At 41.5% G+C, this 27,369-nt stretch overlaps 1 protein-coding gene across 4 annotated transcripts; it reads left to right on the top strand.

Annotated features, from left to right (window-relative positions):
• Positions 1-2,169: 2,169 nt before the first annotated feature.
• Positions 2,170-26,090, top strand: rad18 (RAD18 E3 ubiquitin protein ligase). 4 transcript variants are annotated; one of them, XM_076760941.1, is made up of 13 exons: positions 2,170-2,326; positions 3,318-3,396; positions 3,641-3,702; positions 3,860-3,930; positions 7,591-8,021; positions 8,806-8,905; positions 10,160-10,347; positions 10,587-10,657; positions 10,833-10,893; positions 16,196-16,324; positions 18,135-18,261; positions 22,007-22,051; positions 25,793-26,090. In XM_076760941.1, exons 1-13 carry the CDS (start codon positions 2,276-2,278, stop codon positions 25,956-25,958), a joined length of 1,581 nt encoding a protein of 526 aa, XP_076617056.1. In that variant the 5' UTR covers positions 2,170-2,275; the 3' UTR covers positions 25,959-26,090. The 4 variants fall into 4 exon arrangements, with proteins under 4 accessions (XP_076617056.1, XP_076617073.1, XP_076617046.1 ...); XM_076760931.1 differs by having other exon boundaries at positions 2,176-2,326; positions 16,196-16,318; positions 18,126-18,261; XM_076760958.1 differs by lacking the exon at positions 22,007-22,051.
• The last annotated feature ends 1,279 nt before the right edge of the window (positions 26,091-27,369 follow it).

Here is a 27,369-nt window from a genome sequence, read left to right as displayed (position 1 = left end):
TGTTCATTGTTTGCGGTGCTTCAAAACAGCTCAGAGCAGGTGGTTAGTCATTCAGTGCAGTCCACAGAAGTGAAAGCATTGGCCATGCCTCACATTTGTGATTTCAAAAGTGAGAGTAAATGAAGCGGTCGAACGTCAAACATAAATTAACACATACCCAAACTTGCACAACTGAAGAAGGGCAGCATAATTTCATCATAATATTACCTGAATTAATTCAACTAATCAGACGTAACACAACAAATCGAAATAGAGAAGCCTGATTGGCCTTGACATTTACAATTTCATTGACTTCTGAGAAATTTTCACTTTCTTGCATTCAAACAGGTGTGACACTGGACACAAAAGAAATAATGAATGATGAACAAAATAATTCAGTCACTTTCACAACAGACAGTCACAACAGACAGGAGCCTCTTACGAAGGCATGTCATTTGTTGTGACACTTCCAGTGATAAACGCCACACAACTATACTGAAATGCTATGGACGCCGTGTGAAAAGAATCATTAATGCTTTGGCAAAACTGTGAAATGAATTAACTGGCCAAATGCTTCCAGGGTTGCATCCCCTAAACCATCAGCAAAAATCTAATTACAGCGTGTACATGTCTCTGGATATTCATGTTATCACGTGAGTGAATGATCACATTCGAGCACACGTGTGACATGGTCCAACTGAAAAACATTTGCATGATAATGTCTTGGTGCCTGGCCACAGAGACTACTTGGACACTCATTTTGATAAAAAATTGTGCATGAAAATTACAAGCTGCCTCTGTCCAACTGGAAAAATATGGACAGAATACATACATTTACAGAAAATATTACGTTCGCATCAGTGAATAAATGTGACGCGGTGCCCAAGCTCCTCCTGGAGGGCTGAATATGCATTAGATAAAGGGTATAAAACTGAAAACATTTGAACTAATTTAAAATGCATTCATGGCACACACCAGGTCCCTAGTTATTTACTGTAACTACTATTACAATAACACTAACACAGGGACTAAACAAAGAAGGTTCTTTTATAGGTCAATGGGGGCCTTTAGCAGGAGCTTGCTGGTGTAAAAGGTTCTTAAGGGAAAATACTGTATGTGCTCACTGACGTTGAGGCCCCTCAAAGGCCCGCTCAGCATTTTCCTATCCCAAGGACAAGCTGTTTTGATTACTCCTAGATGCCTTAAATGTGGAGAAAGTGTTTAGTTTAAGACTTTCCCATCAGTGACTGAGGTGACCTGAAAAGCACTGTCAAAGCCACACACAAAGGCATAATAATGTTTCCAATGATAAGCTTGGAACTGGGTCCACCATACTTTTTCATACTTACACTTGTCATCCAGAATCACTTGTATCTGTCAGCTGAAATTAAGAGCAGCAAGGCTGTCATGGTCGCGGCACCACATGTAAGTCATCTGGTATGGAATGCCCACTTTCCACTCTCAGGTTTCCTGGTTGGAGTCATGGTTAGATGGGGTGGTGGTTAGCAGAGTTTAAATTCTGAGGGTCTGACTTGGTTAATGAAAAGAATACAAACATCTGGTAAAGTCTTGTCTTATGCCAACTTTCCCTCATCCAAATTAATTCCCACCAGTTGTACCTTTCTAAAGTCTGTATGGCTTTTGGTTCAGCTTTACCGGGGATCATACATATATCAGCTGTTTCTACTGCTGTGCTGCAGAGTCTTCATTGGCTCACTCTCAGTATTCACCATCAAACATAAAATGTCCTGTATAACCACTGCATCATCACTTGTTATCAAAATGGCAAAACAATGCAAAAATAGATACGTATTTGACATTTAATCATCCTTTATACAAATGCACATTTAAAGAAACAAATGGAAATGGGCACAGGACACATTAAATGAAGCACAGTGTATTATATTATACAATACATTCTTATTGTGTTATGCTAAAAAGTTATTTAATACAACATTTATTTGTAGAAAGGCTTTTGTTTTTTCATTTTGTAGCTATTTAATCCAATTCATCAAGTTATTCATTATGTCTGTGTTGTTTCTATAGACTTTTTTAAATAAAGAAAAGAGTAATATTCCGATGTAAACACAAATAAAAGATCCATCCAGTCACTGATGGACCTGCTCCAGCCAAACATCCGCAGCACAGCGGCTCAAAGCTCAAACTGCAGCAGGGCGGAAGTCGTCAAATGACGTCACACGTGTCCAGGGTCCCTTCGAGCGGGACTTTGGTTTGCAGACTGCTAAAACAAAAAGTTTCGTGACTCTCTCAAGTAGCTGCCTTTTGTTGGCTGGACATGGCCTTTCAGATTGAAGCGGATCTACCGCCTGGCCTCGCGTGTCTTAAAGTAAGTTGTGTAATTTTAAAATGTCCCTGTTTTGCTAACATAACGTCCACTAACGTTAAGTCTCAGCTACATGAAAATCACAACAGCTAGCCTCATCCACAGAGTACACGGACTTTAACTAACGATCGTACAAATGTAAAGCAAAACAATACATATGAATGTTATGCATCCTGTTTTTTATTCGCTGTTGACTGGTGTGCTAACTTCACAGGCGCTAACGTTACATTAGCTAGCCTTACTGCTGCAGGGCAACAAACATCTGTGACTTATCTAACGTTATGCTAATGAAGTAGTTACGTCAGGTAACTAACATTACAGTTTACGTTAGAATTGATTCTAAGTTGGAACGTGATTGAACGTTTAACGTAAATTACGGAAGTTACGTTAAATGGAACAACCTTAAAGACGTATTGATGCTACTTTGTCAAAACATACAATTAACAGCCTCACAAGGGGTCATCCCACGTAACGCTGACTTATTTCAGGATGCTGCACATTATGCAGCGAGATGTTGTGAAACACACAGACTTATGACTGAATGAGAAAGCATTAACTGTAGGTTAGTTTTTGTTTATATTGAGCACAGAACGCGTTTGAAGTGACTCTACCCAGTTAACAGAACCCATGACCTCAGGAACTTCCAGTGTATTTTCTGGGGAATGGTTGATTGTAGTCCGTCTGTAGGAATGTGTGCGAGACTCTTTGCTTAATTCATGGCTGAGTTTCCTTATGGGAGATCACCAGCTCTGTATGGAAGGTCTGTGTAGCCACCAGTCAGCCAGCAGCATTTTGATTTGTTGGCTTTTTTCTTAGAATTTGTGACTTGAACATGCAGCCATTTACTACAGTACTCTATTATAGGAAGAACGTCTACACTGTCTTAGTTTCACCATTAAATTAATTATTCACTGTGTATTTTTGTGTCAGTTTGTGGTTGTTGGCAGAAAACTAGTGGTCGAGTTATCTAACTGTGGTTTTTTCTCTTCTGCAGAATATCGATGCCCTGCTTCGGTGTCCCATTTGCTTCGACTTCCTCAATATTTCAATGATGACTAAGTGCTCCCACAACTGTACGTAAATAGTTCGCCAAAGAGTGTTTGTGTTGTATTTGGGTGCACCTTAAATGAGCCGCCTTGTCAGAGCCACATTAGACCCTCCTCTTATGTGGATTGAATACAGTTAAAGAGAACATTCTTTTCCGTGGTTTGTTCAATTCCTAATTGTCATTGAATAATAACCTTGATGAAAGACAGGACAGGCTCTACCTGTGGGCAAACAGTCTAACATGAACTTTGTTTGTCTTTCATTTCACAGTTTGCTCCTTGTGCATCAGAAAATTTCTTTCCTATAAACTGATATGTCCAGTTTGCAATACAGTAAGTATGATCTTAACGTGAATGCATAATAATGCCCCTAAATCAATTTGCATAATGATCAGGGTCATTACCTCATTACCATCACCTGTAATTAGTTGTATTAATTTAGTAAAGGAGGCCGCTCTCCTTCACATCTCGTCTCTTCTTTTTCTTTTAGCAAGCAACAGAACAAGATCTGAGAAACAACCGTTTATTGGATGACTTGGTCGGAAACTTTCAAGCTGCAAGGTAACGTACAACACAGTCTAGAAATGGGTACAAGTAAGCTGCCATATGTGTGAAAAGTATCAGAACTTTGTGTAAATGGACTTGAGTGCACCCTGCATCAGTAGCTGTTTTTCAAAATGTCGTCACAGTTATCAGGTTGACCTATTCAACATGCATATTGATGAAAGTGCTGTTTTAATACAGCCCTTACCACAACTGTCTACTTAAACAAATCAACAAACGTAGACTCTAGATGCTGGAGTCGCTGATCGACTGGCTTGTTGGTCTAAATACTGAATCCAAGTATTTTTGGGCCTTTTGCACACCAGCATGGCTAAATAACGAGGATCTGCACTATTTCTTCTGATCCAGCCGACCGCAGCAGACAGCAGTTGTTATATTCAGTGTAATTATTTTAAGTTATTTTGCCCTCAGAGATAGTCTGGTAGAATAATGAAAAAGGCAGATCAGGAAATAAGGCTTACCCAAAAATCCATGTGAAACCTCTTTACCATGAACGCAGGTGTGCCACCTGAGCATCCCTCCAGTTTGTATCGTCATGGTTCTAAGGACCGAGGAGAAAAAAAGGTTTCTGTGGTCATTTCAGGGGATCCTGTCGTTATTGACGAGATTACAGTTTGTCCACCGGGGACTAATTTCAGTTTAGAGAAACACTTATAATTGCCTCCCAGTTATCTCCTTCTGATTTAAGGATTTTCTGTAAATCAAATGGGGATTTTGTTTTCATCAGCTGAGGTCACTCAGAGTTCTCCATGTATTGCCCTTGTGTGTGTGTGTTGTGTAGCTTTAGGGCTGATATTTTTTCATTACAGGAGGATGCAGGCATACGGAGCAGCATCCAGAGCTGGTTCAAAGGAAATTTGTTGGTAGTTTAGATTTTATTTTTTTTCCCTCTGGTGACATTTATCACAGTGTAGGAAAACATTTCCTTTGAGTTGAGTATCCTGTTATTGGTAGCACTGGCCACACGGGTGCAGCCAGCCACCTGCTTGCACTGTTTGGCTGTCTTCGGCAGACAAATAGATAAATTCTGGGCTGTTTTCCCACCTTGCCACAATTGTTCTGCACAGAGAAATAACGTGAAATGTACAACATCGAGATACAGTGCAGTGATACAGCCCTGAACCCTGGGATTATTTATCCTTGTTGGTTTAGGGCCATAACCTCTTTCCTTTCATGTTGTCCCTCCTCTGTGGCCCCTTTTCAGTGAAGAAATAACAATGCAAAAGGACAAAAGAGCATAGGTACATGCCCTCAGGGATCTGTATTGTTCTTTCCTCTCGCTATTTCGGAAATCCAGAGTGGTCTATAAACAGAGTTTTATGAGCGATCCATGTTTTGGGGTTTTTAGTGTCAATCAGTCTCATGTGTACATCTGTTGAGAATCAGATCGCTCATTTTTTCTGCTCATTAGTGGGAAAAATAAATTAGAAAGCTGACTAAAATCATCAGAATTGAGCCTCCAGTGTCTGGGCTAATGTCAATATAATGTTTGAGTGCTGTTATCTGTCAGTAAACCGTGATGTTTCTCCCTGTCATCAATCACCTGTTATGAACCCTCTGAAAGGTCTCCCTTCTAATCATAGACCCTCTGATTGTCATCACTGTCACAAGTGAGAGGCCCACGCTGCTGCTCTTTCCCCTCTTTTTTAATATCCTGTCGTCTAGCAGGTAGCGCCTGAAAAATGGCTTTCCTTGATAGGTGACTCAGTGATAAACCGTTGTTGTTATGTAACAATAGACTTGTCTCAAACACTTTACTTTTGGATTAGTTCCTTTCCTCTGACATACTTATGTTACATCTAAGAACCGGTTCTTTCACTGGTCCACTCACTGTTATCGCAGTGCCACACGTTGATGTTATCACAGTAACCAGCTACCTCGTAGTCTCTCCCCTCACTCAGTAGACTCATTTACTAAGGTAGAGGTGGAGCTTGTACACAGAGGCATTATAATGCCTGTTTAAATTGTTCAATCACCAAGGCCACAATGAGCTTTTTTCTCTCTGAAGTAAGGTGTGTTAAATTCCACTTTAGGGTTGAATAATCATTCACATCGTGTATATTGTGAGAAGTATGGTCAAAATAACCAGATTTTGAAATTTTATGTCACACAGGGCCAAAGGAGTGTGGCTCAATGAACATGTGCACGTGTTCGAGGTCACTAACACCCAGCTTTAATAGTGCAGTAGTAGTAGCTTTCCTTGCACTCACACCCACTTCTAATTACAAAACGTTACTCCTCATGTTGTAGATCAATATGATGGACAATTTCAATTCACTGAGTGTGTGTAATTTAAATAGAGGGTATTGACTTGGTTTTTGCTCATTCGGTCACTCCAGGTCTGGAAGGTCAATGAGACTTTCAAACAAAATGCCCTGAATTTTATTTTTAAAGAGGAGTTATAGAAGAAGTTTCATGTGATGGACCAATGCTGGAATGAGACAGTGTCACTGGGGATGGGTACTCAGGTACTGTCTTATCCCTGAAATTGTGAGTTCCTGATCAGAGATCATGTCGAACGCTATTTAAAGAGATGTCTCTTTCTGTTTATTCTTTGACAAAAGGCACTTTTATGTCACTGAAAAATGACATCAGGTTTAATGTCTGTCCCAACATAGCTATGGCGTAATGTGTGTTACTAATTTCAAACACAGTGTACTAAATATTTACTACATTTCTAAGAGTACAGTCTGATTTACTCTTCTGGCTGGTTATCTGTAGCAATAGCCAGGAAAGTGCTGTGGCAGAGTCGCATTTAGAGCCATCGGACATGCTAAAGCGATGGAAAAAACCTGTTTGCTCAAATGAGGCAGAAACCGTTACAACTAATGGCTGTAATGTACGGCAATGGTACATTTGAATTATCCAGATTGTGTTGAGTGCAGTTATCATTAAAAGTAAACAATGCGATGCAAATCTACAGCCGGCAGAACTTTTCACTCACAGTGATTTTGGTTCTTTTCCAAACATTTTTGTTATTTTACTCACCTTCTCTAAATATATAGCACTTGGATGAATCAAAAATAATTTCTTGCACTACACTGTAATCAGTAATATTCATGCCTGGCTGTATGCGGTGCAGATTGATGGCGGGGGGGAGAGCATATTTCTTCACGATCTTTGCGCAAAGAGCTTTTGGCAAGTGTGTGTTTGCATATGTGCAGACCTGCTCTAATGGGGACAGTAAGCAAGTTTCAGATATGGAAAGCAGAACATCGCACACCTCATTGATTCCGTTTTATTGCCAAGTAATGGCCGAGCTGCCGTTTGTTTGCTTTCCACATTTCCAAGACTGTAGCCAAAGTGTCTACTTTCTCTCGCTCGGTAGAAAAAGAGCGAGATAATTGAGCAGGTGCAGTTAACGTCAAAGGGCTTTTCTGTCAGCAGGATGTATTAGCTCACACTGCTCTTCTCTTTTTAATGGCTCAGTATGCTTTTAAAGAGGACCTTAAGTCTTTAACTTACTCTACAGAACATACGTTATACACAGACATGTTTTCTTCTTTAATTTGTTGTTTTCCACCAGAAGCAGAAGATGCTGCTTTATGAATCTGAAAGTATCTGAACTTTTTAAACGGGCTTGGCTGTCTGCGTTTCTCAACCATATGCTGCACACGCTCTCATTTACATGCACTTTGCCTTTCTTCATCTTTCCAGGCAGCAGTTGTCAAAAGCAACTTTTGACTCTCCTCCGATATCGCCAAAGACCCCAGCCTCAGCTGTCAAGCGCACAACTCCCAGAGAGAGGGGCCAGAAGTGTCACAGCTCTGTTTTGAGTCACTATTTCCAAAAGAGGCCTAAAACATCTCCCACTAAAGAAACCCAGCACGAAAGCTCTGCTGCTCAGTGTGTTCAGCGGGGGAAAACACAGACCGCACGCACCCACCATGCAAATGATGGTGACCTACATTCAGCAACCCCTCAACTTCCAGTGGCTGTGAAGGAAGAGCCGATGGATGTGGAGGTGCCATCGATCCAGGGTTTGATGTCTGTCAAGCAGGAGGACGCCGGCTCGCACAGTGTCAGCGCTGGGGTTGAGATGGCGCATTCCTCGTCACCGTCACAAGACGTCAAGCCCGTAATCAAAGGTGAAGCTTTTCTATCTGTAGGTTAAGAACGCCGCCATCACGAAATGTGATGCACCTCGTCTCACTGGCTTTTTAACTCAGTCACAAACTCACAATCGCACTCGTTCATGTTGACAAGGCTGCGAATCTCCACATTAGAGAGCTGCTTCATCATTGTCGGATCAGTACCTGCAAAACTGCTCCACCTAATCAGGTGCCATCAGCAGAGGTTAAGACCTGCAGACGTACACCTGGAGTTGATGTCAACCACAGATAAAGAACGTAGAAGCTGCTGCAGTGTGAACACACGACCCACCCACAGACCATGAGACTTTACATTGAACACCTCTGTCACTCAACAATTATGGTAACTATGGCAACCTAACTGTGTCACACTGACATGCCACATGTCAGCTTTCTGCTTTATTTCTCTTCCTATACATCTATGAAGCAGGCACATCAAGCTCTCCTCATGTCCCAAAACTAACCCAGCTCTTAGCAGTTGTCAGTGAAAACATGCACTTATTGGGGATGAAACACACTGGTGTGTTCCTGAAGCAAAGGATTGTTTTGCTTTTGCCGTTGGTCAGTAGGTGTTGCTGTTAGTTTAAGATCAGCTCTTCTTCTCTTTCGTTTGAATCCTAAATGCAGGCATTGTGCTGTTGTATAAACCGTGTGTGATTACGCGCCGCGAGGGGAGGGGTTTGGATTGGCAGCGGCATAAAATGTGACTCATAGCACCAGAAATGTGTTCGTTTTATTTAATCAAGCTATTAATGATATCTTCTTGTGTATCTTCTCGCAGTGGAGTGCCCTGTGTGTTCTGTAAGTGTGTCGCAGCAGTTTATCAACAAGCATCTGGACACGTGTCTTTCCAGTGGAGAGAAGAAGGAAAGCTTACGGAGGTAAAATACCCACTTCATCACTGTTTGCTCAGGATGTGACGCTCTACAGGGAGGTGGGATATGGGATCAAGACACTTATAGATTATCTGCAGATTAGAGCGAGCAGAGAAGTGTGGCACTGTGCATTGATCTGTTGATAGAGTTTGTCCTGTTAGAACACTTTCACAATTGATTCAACGTCTGTTGTGTATGGTTTGGTTGGGTGGGTGTTATCGTGTGCAGTGGGTGAGTCTGCAGACACATGACTCATACAGAAGCAGGACAACGTGTCTTTACAAGAGCAGGTAACACTGAAAGTTTAAGTTCACGTTATTGACTAGCTACGAGAATGTTAGACAGTTAAACCATGACATTGTCCCACATGCCCAAAGTCCCCACATCATGGGTTCACCTGAAAATGAACCGAGCTTGCATTTGCTATAAAGTAGTCAGGGGTTGTCATGAAGATGACGCATAAGATTCAGTGTTGCCCCCTTTAGCAGCGATTTTCCATCTGCACACTCTTACAAAGACCAAAATACGACCACACAGCTTTTGTTTGCGTAAAAATAGCCGAGTTACAGCAAATATATACAATTGCAATTATGACTAGATTTGTAGCACCGTCATCCTGGCTAAGTACCTTTCAGAATACACAGTCTGTGACATAATGGCAGAGTCTGATCCTTACGAGCGTGATTGATGAGACAGCAGTCATGACGTGATGGTGATTATTGGTCATATTTGTGTAGCGGTGTAAAGTCTTAATCTGGTATAGACCTCAATGTCATAATAATGAATTGCAGAGCTTTTCATATTCTTGCCTTATGTAGCCAGCGTGAAGGAGGAGGCTTCCTCTCACTACTTAGCTTAATAACTTGCACTAAATGTCTTTTATTCGAGACATAATGTGTAATATAGCCTCGTCTGACTGTAACAGGACTGTGGGTCAGCAGAGGTGTGTGTGTGTGTGTGTGTGTGTGTGTGTGTGTGTGTGTGTGTGTGTGTGTGTGTCTCCACCAGGCTGATAAATGGCAACTCCCATCTGCTAATATGATTTTGTTATGAGGTCAGCCGGTGTGGCCGGTGTGTCATACATTTGATTATGTTGACATTTCCATCATTCTTTTCCGCTTATGATGTCGAAGACTTTCATTTGGTCCAGACAAAGACGTTTATTACGGCTGAACAAAAAAAAAAATGATGTCCTCATCAGGTGTTGGCAAGTAATATCTGGTGATTACTGAGATAAACTAGTCCACATGTCTGTTGCAGCTCCCTCAGCAAGGAGAGGCGTCCAATGGGGAAACTGGTGTACAACCTGCTCTCCCTGCAGGAGCTGAAGAGGAGGCTGAAAGAGTGCCGTCTCTCAGTGCAGGGTTCTCGAGACCAGCTCATCAAAAGACACCGGGACTTTGTCCACATGTACAACGCCCAGTGTGATTCCCTGAACCCAAAATCAGGTGGCGGCATTTGGCCCATTTTGTGTTTTTTTTTTTTTTTCCTTGTTTGTGAGACATGAACATACCAGATGTATGAACTCATTTGATCTTACAGGTTGTGTATTTCTTTCCTGGCCTTGCCTCAGTTTTGAACAGCGTCCCCATGGATCAAAACCTTTTTCTGTGTTTGATAGCACAACGTAACGGCCAGTATTAGAGCTCTCAAGAGCAATAAAGATTTTTCTTTCCTCTGTCAACAGCTGAGGATATTGCTAAAGAGTTGGAGGCCAATGAGAAGATGAGGAATCAACTGCAGGGGAAAGCGACACCTGTACGTCTTGAATTACTTGAATTGTTGAATTTCGGTTACAGTAGGAAAACAGTTCTTAATTGCTTGGTTAAACCAAGCTTACACTGTTACTTTGCAAATATTGTAATATTGTCATGTGTTTTTTTCATTGATGCACATTAATGTGCCTGTTTTTGTCAATTCGAATCTCTTGCAGGTCATGGTTTTCTCAAAGAATCACACTGAGAAGGAGATTGATGAGATGCATTCAAATTATAGTAAGTGATTTTTCTTTTCGGGACACTTAGTGACACCTTAGAGGTCTGACTCACCCTGCTGACAGCGAAAAATCGTTGCCAACAAACTAAACTCATGAAACTGCTCTGCATAACTGTACAACTGTGAAAAGGTGCATTTGAATACAGTAAAGGCTTGACTCTGCAGAAGGATAAACAGTCGATCCAGCTGTTTTGTACCACTGTTCAGTGGTTTAAAATATACATCAAAGTGTAACACCACAGTATCTCACAATGCCACTGTGCCTTTGCCAAGAGTACAAAAACAACAAAGCACCAATGAAATTCTCCCAGAGGAGTTAAAAAAATAATCATGAAACATCAACATCGAGTCTCATTTCCCCTCTTTAAGGTGATGACAGTAGCTAGCTTGTGTCGGTCAATGGCGCTGATTATTACCTTAGTAGCTAGCTATCCAACCAGCACAGTGATCTGAAGATGACACAGTGGTGAAGGTGAAAATGGCAGCTCCCGATGTGTTGTGCTCCGTAGCAAACGGCTGGCTAGAAAACGAATGACTGAATGTGAATGAAAATGAATATTTGATAGTGAGAAATGCAGCAGTGGTTGTTGTCGCGTGGTCCTGGGCTGCTGCACTGAAAGCACTGTATGAGGGACAGGAGCCACACAGCCAGAGTTATCTAGTAATTGGCATTTTTTACCAAGAGAATCTGTTTAAGTCCATTGCTTTTAAAAAACTCCAGTCATAATGTCCTGCAAAAACTATTCATCATGTAGACGTGAAGATATTCTGGCTCTACAGGCTGTTTTCCACCGCTGCTTCTCTTGCACTTCTCTCCCGGTGAATTAAGAGTTTATTTCCACCAAACCAGAGGTGGTGATGATTGGAAGAGTGGAAAGTCGAACCAAGAAGGTTTTGGTGAGCTTTATTTTATCTCTGTTGAGTTTGAATCAAGTGTGCTTTATGATAATAAAATGACTGTTTCTGTGAGTGGAGTCTGGTGGCTTTGGTGAGAGCGATGCAGTGACTGTGGTCAAACAAAACAGCTCCTACGTTTGTCTCTGTAGGGATCCTTTCCATGGTGTTGTCAGACCTTTGTTATAACAATCTGAGCCTGTCACCAGCAAAAACAAACACTTTTAGACATTGACGGTGCGTAGGGGGACACACAAGGAGGGATTGCATTACGGCACATTTTGTGGCTGCCAGCTGCAGCACGCTCGCTGGACTAATTTTAAAATTGTTGTCTCCATTAGTCACTTAGACACAAAAACTGGGAAAATGAGGCCTTTGAACGCAGATAATATTTAGCTGGCAATTTCCTATTTTTATGGGACATTGATATCAGCAGGCAACGTCACTTTGATTGATTGAAAAAGAAACTAGGTCAAACTGAAATGAGCAAATATTCCAAAAGATGGTATCACAACATTATTTTATTTGTTAGAAGATGAGATAAGATAACACTTTATTAATCCTCCATAGGGGACATTTGGGTGTTACAGGCAGCAGCAGTAGTATTAGTATAAAAAGACATTATTAATGCATAGGTATGTAGATCTTATAAAAGACATGTTTCTGTTGATGAATATACCTCGGCAGCGTCTCTCTCACTGTATTGGTTTTCCCTTGTATGGACTTATTGCACAAAAATAGATACTCGCATGGTTTGAGCCTGAATCTAAAACAATGCGTGAGTGCTTTTGGGTGTGTTGGCGCTACGAGCCCATGTGCCGTGTGGCTGAAAGGCTAAACTGGTTCAGTTACAAAATGTATGAGTGCTGCAGAAAAAGACGTACATATATGTAAGAGTTGCATGAAAGCACACCAGTTGTTACCACTTCCCTTCCAAATATGAATGTGTTTTTGAACTCTAGTTTTGACCTGGTCTGCATTCGCTGAAATGGTTTATTATGCTTTCTCCGTTTTACTGTCGGCATATGAACCTAGCACTTAAAAACGAATATTGGACGACGCTTTGGTGTGATTTTCCATTGTGCTGGAGTGGCACGCACTCGGGCTCAGTTTAGGAGGGCCCCTCTCAGGAGTCCCGCTGTTTGACTGAGTGCAGCTGTGAGTCATATTGGCTTCGCTGCTGTTAAAGTGAAGGCTAGTCAGTATAAGCAGGCGATGCAGCACAGGACAAGACACGCATAGCGAGGAACTAATAGATCAATATTTAAGGCATTCTATATGAATTAGCTTCAGAGAGGTCCATTTCATACGGACTTAACGGCCTTTATCAAAGTAATCAGACGTGCACAGAATCACCTGCTCTGACCTCATCTACCTGTTGCAACTTTTTTCGAAAAAACACTATAACTTGTATTCCTTTGTCCATGGCCTTTTTCATTTAATTGAATTCCATTTCATCTTCTTGGATTTCATTTTCCCTTTCATTGCCTTTTAATTTATTCTCAGTCTTATGTAGTGGAAACTGGGAACTGCCTTTCGTTTGAAAGGTGCGCCACAAATAAAGTTTGCCTTGCCCTCACGCTCATACTCCTACTCATGAGACAAGGATAGGAATTGAAGGCAGCACCTTTGATTTTGACTTTCCCTCAGGATGTTTCTTAACAGAGGTGGAATAAGAGCCCCGTTCTTTTACTCTGAAGTTCTATGTTTTGTTACATGAAAGTGTGTTCATTTCTTCTGACATGAGCGGAGACGGTCTTTATTTCAGATGACGCAGTCCACCTCTGCTTTGAAAGGCTGCAGGAAATCAAGTTTGATGATTTAAATCTTCTCTTGAAATACCGCAAACTATGAAAAAGCCATTTAAAAAAACAAAAAAAAAACCCTGATTTATTGCCTACAGGACAATGCAGGACTTTTATCTCTATGTATCAAACAGTGTCTGAAGATTAGATACACTTCATGACAGCTTGTGATGACGATTTTCCAAAGACTGATCGGTGTGCTTATTTTTTTCCACTTCTAGGCTTCTAGTTGAGTAGGAAAATCCGCTCGCAGAAGCCTGAATTTTGCTCAAGAGGTAATCATCACCGAGACTGCAAGACAATATTTTGTCAAAGTTGAGTAATTGTTGCAGGATAGTGCAGTAGAGAAGGTGAGACTGTCCCTCTGAGAGCCAAAGAGGCAATATTCACAGCATTGCATACTTTGGTGGCTCCAAACAAAACGTGATTTTTCATATTCAGTGTTTCTCCCAGCCGTAAACTCAATCTTACTTTCTCAGTCTAGAAGCCCTCCATTAGGAGTCTCAGATACCTTCCACAAGACATTGGCAGCTCCAGAAACAAGCAGAATGGCCGTGTCTTCAGTGAGTAATTTAGCAGCAAGGGGTGGAACGCAAATGTAAAACTGATGAGGTGATTTCGGTTTTTGCCTCAGTGTAAATCACACAGAAATTACTGCGCTAACTATGACTTGTGGGGCTACTTGACCATTTAAGTGTCTGTCTGACATTTGTTTTCCATTCGCCATGAGCTCACAGATAATCACTCAGGCACACGCAGATGCGCTGAAATCTAGACCAGGTCTAGGTTTTTATCCTGAGGGCAGGGGTCAAGCAAGAACAGCAGCGTTAGAGAACCTTATCCGAAGTCATGTTGTCACGGTGGAACGAGATGAAAAGCTTGTTGGAAATAACTCTGCAGAGCTAACTTTGAAAGTGGCTGAAAAATGGATGTGAGTCATAGGAGCTGGGTTCTATAAATAGCCGCACTGCTGTGATAACCTCTTGATTTATCAGAGAAGGATGTGGATGACTCACTCTGCCAGCGTGGGGAATTGTGAATGAGCAGACAGGAAGGTGAAAGCGTGACGCGCGCCTGCACCCGCAATGAATCCACCCGGTCTTTTAATGTGCCAGTGTTCTGTGAGCGTTAAATCAATCAGAAAACAGAACTGCAAGGAAAAGCCTTGAAATCCTGCTGTGGTGAGACTAGCTCCTGAGAAGTTTGATGTGCATGTGTGCTTGGCAGCTGCAATCTTTGCAAAGAAGGATTGTTTTGCCTGCAGTGGCACGCTCAGTGGCCACTCTTACACTTTATCCACTGGCCATTTGGAATGCTAACTCAGTTCAACCCACCTTAACCACATTTGTAGTATTCAAAACAAAGGGGGGACTTACAAAACTGTCTATATTATTTGCATTGCAGCACTAATTTCCATGATGATGGAAAATACTCTCCTTTAAAAAATGTCCTAATTTGTCCTAATCCCAGTAATCTGTTTGATTGACAAGAGTCTCACGTTCTTCCACCTCACCTTACCTGTAACAAGATTTCCTGTCCTGTGAAATTTAGACTTCTTGCCTCCAATAAAGGCAAGATTAGTGATTATGATGGACAGATCGGGCACATGCGAACCATTTGTGCTTGTGACTAAATAAGCGGTTTAGATGATTCAGTTAATGGGGTGCATTGTAAAGATGGGTGGACTCGTGCTGCTGCATCCCAAACGTCTGTGCTCATGAAGATTCTGTCCGAGGCAGCGGAGCTGTTCCATGTATAAAAAGTGTGTTTCAGTGGCGCCCACTCTCAAGGTCACTCCCTGCCACATTACACTGTGCATTCATTCGCAAAGGAAATAAATGTGTTGCTTAGAGTTGGATTTCAATATGTGCATTCCCTAAGCAATTTCTTGCTCATAGGTACCTATAGCAGTTTTGATGGCAACATTTAATTTAAGCACATTTAGGTATATTAGCCTTAAACAACTAGTATGGATCCAAATAAATGGTAGACTTCAAAGTGAAATGAAGCCTAATTGTTTGTATGTTGAATTCTGCTGTTGTCATGCTAACCAGAAGCCAAAGTCTGAAATCTGTAGTGGTCTTTTGCCACAGTGTTCTCCCCTCGGAGTTTCTGCTGTGCATCTGCATCTGCTGTGTTGAATAAAGCTTTGCATTTTTCCAAATCTGTTCAACCTTTCAAGGTTGGGACTTTGTCGTCTCCGAGTCAAAATATTAATCTGACCGGCTTGATGTTTTCCTGATATTATTATCTCAACAAGAAAAATGAGTCCACATTCATTCTAAATATGAATACACGTTTTAATACGTACACACTGTTCAGTAGCCTGTTTGTGGGTCGGTATTTCTATTTCTTTCTATTATTTTCTTTGAGGCATGACTGGGTGGACTGTGTTTGTCGCCTGTTTTCCACCCACGACATGCATCCAGTCATCTTAACATTATTAGCAGCAGTATAGCCTTAACCTTGAATGATAAGATGTAGTGAAACTCATTTCATTCTGCATTAAGCTTGATGAGTATCAAATACCTCAGATGCTGCAGGCCATTAAAAATCCTCCCCTTCTTTACTTATTCCTCTACGTATCCTCTTTTACCTGCAGGGAAGCAACACAGCAGCGACTTTTCCCGCCTGATCGCGCAGGTCCGAGGCCGCCTGAAGACCACCAGACAGACGTGTATCAAAGATGAAGTCATTGCAGAAGGAGAGGATTCAAAAACAGGCTCTGCAGGTACTATAACACTCATTACTTTTCTCAAGGAATGAAATACACTCTGGTGACAGGAGGTCTGTCAGCCTTTCCAGTGCCCTTCAGCAGAAGTCACCAGATCACCATGATAGCCTGCTATGGCAAGTTGTGTCTTAACAAAACAACTTTGCCTTTAGTAGAACTATGACAAATGAATGGTTCTGTGCCTTTTTTTCCCCCAGCAATACGCTAAATAGGCCATGTGGTGCAGCTCGACAGGGTTCCTGTGACTCCCTGCTGATTGCATGTGTGGGAGAGTTGTGTGAATAAAACACACTCGATTTATTGTTCCATCCTTGTCAAATTCAGGACGTGACTGTGCACACCATTGTTGTGCACATCTGGTAAGAGCGGATAAAGATATGTCAGTAACTGTAGTCAATGTTGGTGTTACTTCATGTGTTTTTTTTAGAAACAATTTACCAAATGTTAAAGAGGGAGTGTATCAGGAGGAATGCACTTTTCAGTCATTTATTGTCATTTTTAATATTTTCCGTCATATCTTTAAGCACAGTTACAAACAGCAAAGATCACTTGCTCCCTCTAAATAAAGTCCAGTAGCCAAACTTTACATCTGGCACTCAGGAGCCAGACAAGCTCCTTCACTGCGATATTAATAGCCTCTTGTCTGTGCTGTCAGCAGAGTGCTGCAGGAGTCCTTGTTAAAGTTAGTCAGAACAAGTTTTGACTCTTAATCCAGATCCCTGCACACCGCTCTGTCTTATCGCCGATGATGATGTGACTGTGCTGTTGACACTTTTATTCATGTACGAATGCAGCTTGTTTTCAGTGCATATTGCAGGAAACAAACGTGGATCACTTGTAAAAGCAGATGTGAACAGATAGCAGTCGAGGTAATGCAGAACCCTGCAGCATTGAGGTGCCCTAAAGACTTTCGTCTTTGTCCTTATATAAGCTTTTAGTCGGTTCAGGGAAATTAACTTTTTTGCAGCACAGCTGTGCCCATCTCCTCAGGTATCACTAATTAATTCAGAAAGTAGTTGCCCTCAGCACACTATGGCAATGAAGCTACATTCGGCATTCTTCATATGAAGAGTTCTGACGGCGCTTTTGGATAGTGGCTCTTATACAAAGACTCAAAGTATGCTTTCAACCTCCAAGGCCAGCTATGAAGAGCTGCATGACATAGAATTATGCCAAACATCCACTTAATGATATATACGCGCTACATACCAGCAACCAAATAAGGACCAATTAAATCTAGGTTTTAGTTTAGAGCAGAGGGGCGTTAAAAACACCAGAAACTGTCAAAATTTGGGAAGCACTGCAGTTTGAAAGTGGCTGTTCTGCTGCTGAGCCTCACTGAATAAATTATGATATTATATTTTCCCACAAGGAATCCAGAAATTGATCTTTTTTAAGGGAACTTTGGACACTCACTTTCTTCCATATTGGCAGCTGGATGTTACAACAGTAGTGCAAGTTAGAACCAAAACTCTTCCCTCCAGTGATGACAGTATATTGTGTCATTTTCTCTAATTTATCAAAAAGAATGTTAAGACTTGAGGCGGCTATGTCGATATTTTCATAATAACAGTGCATCCAATAACAACTTGAAAACAGTGTTAGGAGTTGCTACAAATACAAATACAAACCTTCTTCTTCCTCTTTTCTTACCGTTGAGAAAATATGGAGATCTGGGGTCCGAGGGAGAACAGGGTGTCTGCCAGAGGCATTTCTTTTATGCATACTCCTCTTGACAGGTCATTCCTCCACTGTTTCATTCCCCCTGGATGTCTGAGATGATTATACATATTTTTACCTCCTTCAGATCAAGTCTCAGAATCAAAAAGCTGCTTAGTGATGACGGTAGAAGATGGAGAAGCTGACGAGGAGCCATCTGCGAGAGGGATTGAACTGTCACCCTGCTCCACTTACAGTGATGTGTCCATCAGCAGGTGAGCTCTTTATGACGGACACATCCTGCACTTATGTCCTAATAGCTCGTTGACAAGGGCTGGACTTTTTCAAACCACTGTAGGAAAAAGGTGGATCCTTGTTGTTGACTGCTTTTTCGCAGTTTGAGTATGACTGAGTGAAATTTATGAACCTCTCCTGTAACTCTTACAATTCCTAAATACTTGAGGACGTTTACTATCTTCGTTTCAGACATGATTCATTTCAAGGGTTTTGTGCCACAGGACAGCATCGTAATAACCTGTGATGAATTCGATATTTCATTAGCGTTTTGTATGAACCCCATCACCGTAATGTCAATTATTGTAATCCAATCTGAGTTAATTGCATTCAGACAAAAGCAAATTGGGGGGGGCGGGGAGACGACCTCCGTTGCCTGGACAGCCATCTCCCAAAGCTCATCTGTAACCTATGATTGCTCTGAAAATATGGCCCGACACATAACACTTTGACAGTACACTTCCTCTGGTATCACTTATCTGTTCTACATGCAGAAACAACAAGCGTGCAATCCTGCAGTATGCTGAACACACAGTCACAACCCGCACTGAATCTGCACCTTGATGAAATGTTGTATCAGAAGGTTCTTACAAATCCCTACATCTGTACATCTGTCTTGTGAGGTGGTAACAAGCACATTAGGAGAACCAGCAGATCTAATTAGGGGAACAATACAGATTAGTGCTACTCAGTCATGGGTGACTGGACGGTTCCGCCTGGAACAACAAAGTCTGACATTAAACCTCCTGTGAATTGAGAGTGTAGGGCACATCTGCATAGTGCAGGCAACCATTAAACATGAACTCGGCACTCCAGCGTACTGTATTATTTTCCATCACTCACGTCAGATCTGTTCACGTATTTGTAATTCATTTCATCAAACATAATTTTCATCGTTTCGGGGTAAGCGTGAAATGACAGCGTGCACTTTTAGTACAGTGGGATGAACAGACGGTGAGAGCTGACTTGCGTGGCGTCTTTCTAATGGTGAAAGGAAATGATAACACTGCCTCTTTCACCCTTTATGTCCCCCTCCTACTGTCAACTGAACTTTGACTTTGAATGCTTCACTCCTTTTTTTTTTTTTTTTCTTTTCTTAGAAACGTAAGTTTGTTTGTTGCATATTTCTAATTTAGCTGTAAAAGCCATAAACTTTCAAGCGAAATTGATCTTTTGGTGTTTCTCAGGACTTTCCCCCCCGGTCAAATATAAAGAGCAGCGTTGTGAAATCATGCAGGTGTGCAGTCTGAGCTCAGTCATAGCTTTAAGCATAATTACAAACAGCAAAGATTACTTGCTGTCTCTAAATGAAGACTAGAAGCCAAACTTTACATCTGGGACTCAGGAACGAGCTCCTTCATCACGATATTAATAGCCTCTTGCATGTGCTATCAGCAGAGTGCTGCAGGTGTCGGACAACCCTTCCTTTTTAAAGTTAATCACAACATTGAAATGGACTGAGAGACTTTCTTCCATGTCCTCATATTCAAGTTGGTGAAGTAGAAATGAGTATCGTTCAGATGTTATTGATACCAATATCGATGCCGTACTTACCGATACTCTTGTTAATACTTCACTTTTTTGATCCAGTGTAGTTTGGGTATTTCACTCCCCATTCCAATTAATTTCTAATTCTTCTCCGGGCGGTCTTTGTCTCGCCACCACTTGTGCTGTTGTATAAGAAATCGCACTTTAAAAGTCGAATAACTTTCATGTCCTTTCATCATTCACTCAGAACAGCACAAGCTATTATTGTGCATTTTGTTTGCAGTTCATATGCCCTGACATGATGATGTGTTGTGATATTTAAAAAAAAAGTAATGATGTAACATAGCCTTTTCAGCTGCACAGTCACATGTGATTTTAGTGTTTGTATGAGGTTTGCTAAACTGAGTGGGTAAAAGTAATCACTTCTGTCCAGTTTTTAAAATTTTTCCTTTCTTGTTTCGTTTTAGCCATAAGACACTTGTTCCTGAAATACCCCCAGCCCCCCCACTGTTTAAAATCACAATAGCACAAATACCAGGATGTTGTGGTCGAAACGACCCCAAAATGTCACACCAAAGCAAACACACGTCTTTTCCTCAGAAACACTCGCTTTTCAACTTTGATCTACAGAGGTGACAGTAACAGCCAAGGACCCCCGCTCATAAACTATGTTTGTACCAGAGGAGCTTTAACCAAGGTCAAAAACTGCACTTAGTATCAAGTAACAACGGAGTAATCGTTAAGTTATCTGCAGTGTGGAAGTCCTTTTATTCTGAGTGCGATGCAGTATGAATTCACATCAGCGCTGAGACCAAGTCCACAGTGCAAACACCATATTTATTCAGCGCGCTGTGTGTGTGTGTGTGTGTGTGTGTGTGTGTGTCTGTGTGTGTCTGTGTGTGTGTCTGTGTGTCTGTGTGTATGTGTGCGCTACATGTGTTGGAGAATGATTTTTCATCAATAACAAAACCAATGTACCATCGCTGCCAATTCACACTACTTTGGGAAAAACCTGTTTGTTGCTCAGTTCCACAAAATGTCAACATTGGATTGTTTCTCGCTCTAAAATAATATTGTTTATGAAGCCTGTTCAACATTGTGTTTTTGTATGGAGTTGTAACTAAAATACGTGTTTCATGTTTACATATTTTTAGGTCTAATAAGTTTGGAATTTTTAAAAACGTATTAGTGACTTTTAACAAAATTTCAAGCTGTAATTTGGCCGGACAAACAGAATCCGTACTCGTGCTGATTTGGCAAAATGCTGGAGGACTTGTTTGTCGTAGGATAAGATAAACAAGATAATCCTTTATTAACCCCACAGCAGGGAAATTTGCAGTGTTACAGCAGCAAAAAAAGCAGGATATGATAGATAAGTAAACTATAATAAGTAAAACAAGGCAGCAGTTGAGTTCATATTATTGCACACAGGAAAGGTTGATAATGCACAGTTGAGTAAGCACTGATATTGTAAGAGTGAATTTGTCACTTTCAGTGAGTGTAGTCTACTGGGAGCAGTGTGGATTGTAAAGCCTGACAGCAGCAGGAAGCTCGATGAAGCATAAATCACCACAATCTTAAGGTTATAGGTCACCTTTCTCTACAAGTGTGAACCTGCCACCACCAGCCTTTACTTTAAGGATGATGAGCCTCATGCTCTTAATCTTCAAAATGTATATTTGCAGCCTCCAGAGTGGCTGTCTGTGTTGTGGTAGTTACTGCATTGCCTAACTCCCTTTACAGGATATATATGGCAATATGTTAAAGCGTTGGGAGTGTGTGGGGAGTGCACAGGTGGTGAGCTGGAGAGGCAGTTTAAACACTAACTCCCAGATCTTGCTGATTGACAGTGCAAGGGGAAAAGTACAGCTGTGCTCTTTTATATATGTAGCGTGACTTATTACGAAGTGCTTGCCTGAGGCTCTTTCTTTGTAGTGTGAAAAATCCTGAATCTGGATTTGACTCATCCTGGGCTGTGCCATTTTGTTAATGACTGCATGGCTTTTCCACTCAAAGTCGGTTCTGTTTATGGGTGGTACAGTAAAAACACCTGCTCATGTGAGTCTAACACAAAAGGTATCAGTCATAGATTGCAGAGCATCACAGTCTGTTTAGAAAAGGCTTTCAGGGCAGTTACTCAGGTAGAAACCATGACACTACAGCAAATACCCCGGATACACTTTGGAAATGACATGTTCTCCCTCTCTTTCTCTCCTGTCTCACTTTCTCCCATTACAGTTCTATTTCAGACATCTTTGGTCCAGAGCCTGACAGAAACTTTGAGTAAGTGATCCTGCTGTCATAGCTACTGATGTCATTTTAGTTTTTTACTGTGCCACCCATTAATGCTTTGAATGCTAAACAGTCTGCCATTACAAGTAAATCAGTGTTTTGCTGATGCATAGAACACACTGTTTCTGTCAGGATTGCTGTCTTTGCAAGTTGATCAACACTATGCATATTGTGCATCCCACATACACTACCACTCTACCACTTAGCTTTGTGCCACGTTTAAGAAAAACAAAAGGTAAAATTTCTTGAAAGGAGCAGGTAGTGGAGGAAACTGCAGAGAGTTGATTTAATTGAAGTAACAACGTGAAATCAGACAGCTGATGAGGATTCAAATGTTTTTGGTGAACACAAAGTCAGTTGCTCATCCAGTGAGTTAAAGCACTGTAGCGCAGGCTAATTAAAGTATAAACCTTTGATTGGGAACAGTACACCCCCGGTAACAACTTTACATCACACTGAAAAGGCGAGGTGCAGTGGAGAGCATTGTTTTTTTATATCCCTGATGACATCATGGCGTGTCGTGGGGATAGCATTGCGTTTGACCAAGTCTACTGATATTTTGTTGGGAGGCACTTAATTGTGGCTCGCAGCCACAATAAAACAAGGAGAGCAGCTACAGCCTGTGGTGAGTAGTGTATGTCCTTAAACCTGCTTTCATAGACGTTTCTCTTAACTCACAGCTTGAGGTAGTTCCTCGTGTCCTCTGTGACCACGGAGTGTAATGCTTTTCCTTGAGCATGTTTGGAGAAATTCATTTCTTACCAGAGGCAGCAAGATAGCACTGCTCATTAAGTTACTGTTGTCAACAAGTGTTGTCAATTAGTGGACAGTTTTTCTTGTAGTTGGTGTCCCTGAGCTCCTGCTGAGTGTTCAGACAACTTAATATCCACAGAAAAATGATTTTACCTAATTGAACTCTGAGTTATGTCAGCAATAAAAGGAATTATCCAGGAATAGTGGTGGTCATATTTCCAACCAATTATAGCTGTGACAAGTCGGCTGGATATAGAATTTTATGACCCATGTTTTTTGAAGACTGCTGTTTGTATTCTGTTTCATCCTTTCTTTTCTTTTCTTGGATCATTTTGTTAGTGAGCTATTACTGCTGTCACCTTGTCAAATGATTTTGACAGTCCAATAAGACAGCATCTCACCCTAGAGATCTCACATAAACAACTGCACTGACCGTGGTCCTCATTTACTTGCAAACTGTGCACTAAGACAGAGGATTATGGCTTTTAGCTGCAGAATGTGGTGCCACATTGCAGACGCAGCATTGCATCCTCTCTCTGACGTTTTTGCTGGTGGTGTAGCCTTGATGCTAAACTAACCTTTGTCATTGTTACAAATAACAAACAAGTTATAAGTGTATTTTTAGCAGTCTGAACCCGTTCAGATGGCAGCATGTCCTCTGCTGGCTCACTAAGTTTTCCAACACAGATGCATATGATGTTGTTGAAAGAACAGTGTAGATAAAAATCACATCACGCGCATGCAAGAGTTTTCATCTCAATGTATTTATTTTTTTTGCAGTTCCTGCTGCCTAAAATTTCACATTAATCTGCCGCACACTACAATTTAATAAAGTTCTATCATCACAATGTGCCGTTTTGTTACTCACAAACAGGCAAGTCTGTTTCAAGGACATTCTACATACATAAAACTCTGCTGTCGCACTGCTGACAAAAGGACAGAAGCACATACATCTGAATGTGATCCCACCTTGTACATGTACACCTTCATTTCTTTCGGAATGACCCCGAGGCAAAGTCCAAACCAGCCCGTGTTCTTTCCCAGTGTCATCCCTCCACACAGCACTTTTTCTGTATGGAGTCGTAGTGCACCAGGAGCGTTGGGCCTTGGAATGCCTCATCAACTCAAACCAAGTCTGTGCTTGTAACAAGTGTGAAAGGAAATTTTAATTTCCATCAGGCAAGGTTTTATCTCCATCCTCCAGCTTTTGTCAGACTGTGGCAGTGATAACACATTAACTGTTGATTGTTTTAGTCCTCATCCACGCTTTGCACAGAGGAAACTGCCTGCCTACCAGTAATCCACTATGCTTCGACGTCTCCCCATCCTTCTACTGCCCACATGTGGACTTCTCATCCAAATTCCAGTGCTGGAATTTTGTTTTTCTAGTCCATACAGTCAAGATAAAGAGGCATTGGACCTTGTCACTGGCTGGAGGGTGATTCACATCTGAAGTATGATCAGCTGAAGCGAGCCCTTCATGTGAAGCTTTAAGTGGTTCCACGTGTGGCTTTAGGGCTCCCCACTGGCTTCTAAGCAGTGTTATCTGAACATTTGTCGAGGAGGAGATGTCATTGACCACCAGCTTATGTCAGAGGTGATTCATTAATGGGGTGTAACTTAACACTACATGCTGAGCTGCGCAGCCCACCGAGGCTCACATGGTAGCGAGGCATATTGATGTGGCAGTAGGTAATCTTTGAGGGGAAAGCGGCTTATTTAAAGGCACTGAACGCTCAGTCCAGATGTGATCTGAAAACAGTGAGGTTTCCTTCAGGATAAAAGCGGAAAATTGTAATGTGGTCTTTTCTTAATTCAGTTTAATCAAAATGCAGATTAAAAAATGCTACTGTTATTTCTAAAAAGCTCATCAGACTCTCTCTCTGTTACTCAACCTACGAGACTCAATCCAGCAGAAGCTTTTCCCCAGACCTGCTTTCAGCTGGGTAGTAATTTTCAATGAGGCATCAGTATGTTTAGTGCTGTGTAAATATATTGTCCAGATTATGCCAAATTTCTGACCACAAATTGTTTTCCCCCCGACAAATGTTAGTCCAGATGTTGGTCCAATTTCCCACACGGCTGCTGTCAAATGGTCTGTTATAAACTGTAGTGAGCCTGTTGTGTTATTATTGGAGTAAGTTTCTGTTTTACGTCTTGTGTCTGAGTGATCTGTGGCTCCGTATTTTTATTTTTTCTCTTCCTGCTATCCTCTTCATAGAATTCCAAGTAACAGTGCCTTTCTCTTTATTGTCAACACATCCAAGGAGGTGATTGGGTTGCCTGAATTAACTTTATTTGAATTGTCAGAGAACAAAAACAAGTGAGTTTAGCCCCTTGAGACAACTGCGATTTGTGATTTTGGGCTATTTAACTAAAACTGACTTGACTGGAGTTAACTCGGCATGCAAGATTTCTAAAAACATGCAGTGTCTAACCAGCTGAGGTTGACCTACGTTTGTGCACTTAGACAAGGAATAACTTATTAATGTTGTGGTAGAAAATCAGACCAGAAAAGGAAATGTTTTGTCTGTCACTTTGCTGGATGGTCAGACACTGGTGTAAGAGCTTTGTCTTAGCATAAACATCTCTTTTTTTCCATTTAATTGAACATGCAAAGTTCCCTCTAAGTGATTTCACTGGTGTGAGCAACCACTTAGTCCGATGTAATGTATTTGCTGGAGGGATGTCAAGCAGCTGTTGCTGAAGATGGAGTCAAAATAATTTGTTAAATAGCTTCAGAAGTATGATAATCAAGTGTGAATGCACTCAGGATATGCACCTCCCTCCATTTCTGGTTAGTCAATTGCAGACTGCAGAATTTCTATTATGTCCTCTGCATCAGCTGGTCAAAGGAAAGGAGCTTCTGCTGTTAATTGACTGTGTGAACCTGAATGTCCTGGCCTTGAAAGTCTACCAATGATACAACCTCCATTCACAAAAGACTAAGAGATCTTCTCTGAAAACGTTCCTTCACAGAGACACAGGGAGGACGTCAGCCCAAAAGCGAACGTCCAGCTCGAGAGGAGACGACGCGGCTCCATCGCCCGTCCCCGGAAAACGACGGCGTAAAACATTAGGAGCGACGGAGGAGAGGGAGCGAGGAGAACGAAAGCTCTCTCGTAGATCTAACCAGTACCAATAAACGTCCGACTGACTTTCCAGCACACGAAGAAGTGATTTTCATGCACATTCCTGTCCGACATTTCAAGGGATTTTCTGTAGTTGCACTGTTCACTTACTTTTTCAAGCATGAATAAATGTTTTTTATCTTAACAATTTAGTTGTCGTGTCATCCATGATGAGCTGTGGCCTCCAGAATTTCCTCAGGTTACATCAGGAATAAGAAGACTGTGAAATCAATACTTGAATCTATTGGAGCACTATTTGATGTGCTAAAGATTTACTTTGTTTAGGAATTAGACACATTTTTTATGTAAAAGTAGAGATAAGCAGACGTAAACATCATATCTAGTTGTGACCATTTTTGTTTTTAATGTATTTGTTTTCTTTATTGCAAGTGAAGTGAAATAAACGTGTTGCGACATTCAGTAGTTTTGCATATGAACACTTGTTCATCTGTGACACCATGTCGTCACAGATGAACTTGTGTGCGGAGCTTAAGTTTTGCCTATGGTCTATTGAAGTAGCAGCTGTGTTAAAGATGGCCAAAAATACATTAAAATGCACCAAACAGCCGGACATCTATCTGTGTATGACCTCCGTTTGGATCATTTCTTTGCCAACTCTGATTAGGAGGTCAGCCGCTTGGGATTCATCTGTCATTCGCAATTTCAAGGTGTGCAACAAATCTTTATCTTTCAAATTGATTGTTTTCTTTGAAAGGAAAGTAACCGGGGTCAGTTTAATTCAATCTACCCATAGCTTGTGGAAGCCCCAGGTCAAAGCAAAGGGGAGTATAAACACTCAAGATGGGGAGGTGGTGTTTATGTATACGTGCACGGGAGAGTTTGGGAGCCGACCTTGATTGAAAACAGAGCTCGCCTGGAGTCAGAAACACGGCGCTTCTGACTCGGTTGTTTCTCCTGTCAGACAAAAAGGGGACAGACTGGCAGACGTTGCTTGATTCATATCGAGGCGGCATGCTCATTATAGCACACAACCTCTTTGTCCCCGCATCTTTACTTCACTCTTGTACAATGATGCTTTTTGTCTCCAGCTTAATAAGAAGGGATATTAGTCTTGCCTGAAACCACAGGAGAGGTCTGAGTGGCTCCTGATCCCTGCCTGGAAATGGGAAGCAGTGACGTAAACAGTGGTATCACCGATTCCATACACACACTCCCTCTGGGAAAGATTGACAGAGACTGAAGCCTTTCCACAGAGATCACACTCACCTTGTTTGTTTGAGTCTGGGTGGTGATGTTGAAGGGGTGTATTTGCCATCTGTCTAACATAAGGTGAAACAGGTTTTAAATCTCAGAAATCTGTCCTGATTATATGACATCCCCTCCAATCTGGTCCTAGTCTACATTTGCTCATATCCCAGATGCCCTGTACAGCCGTGACAGCCTTTTGTAAATCATCCAAACCTC

Source organism: Chaetodon auriga, chromosome 2, assembly GCF_051107435.1.
Source record: "Chaetodon auriga isolate fChaAug3 chromosome 2, fChaAug3.hap1, whole genome shotgun sequence".
Taxonomy (NCBI): Eukaryota; Metazoa; Chordata; class Actinopteri; order Chaetodontiformes; family Chaetodontidae; genus Chaetodon; species Chaetodon auriga.
Note: the sequence above shows the minus strand (reverse complement) of the source record. Positions and strands in the feature narration are given on the sequence as shown.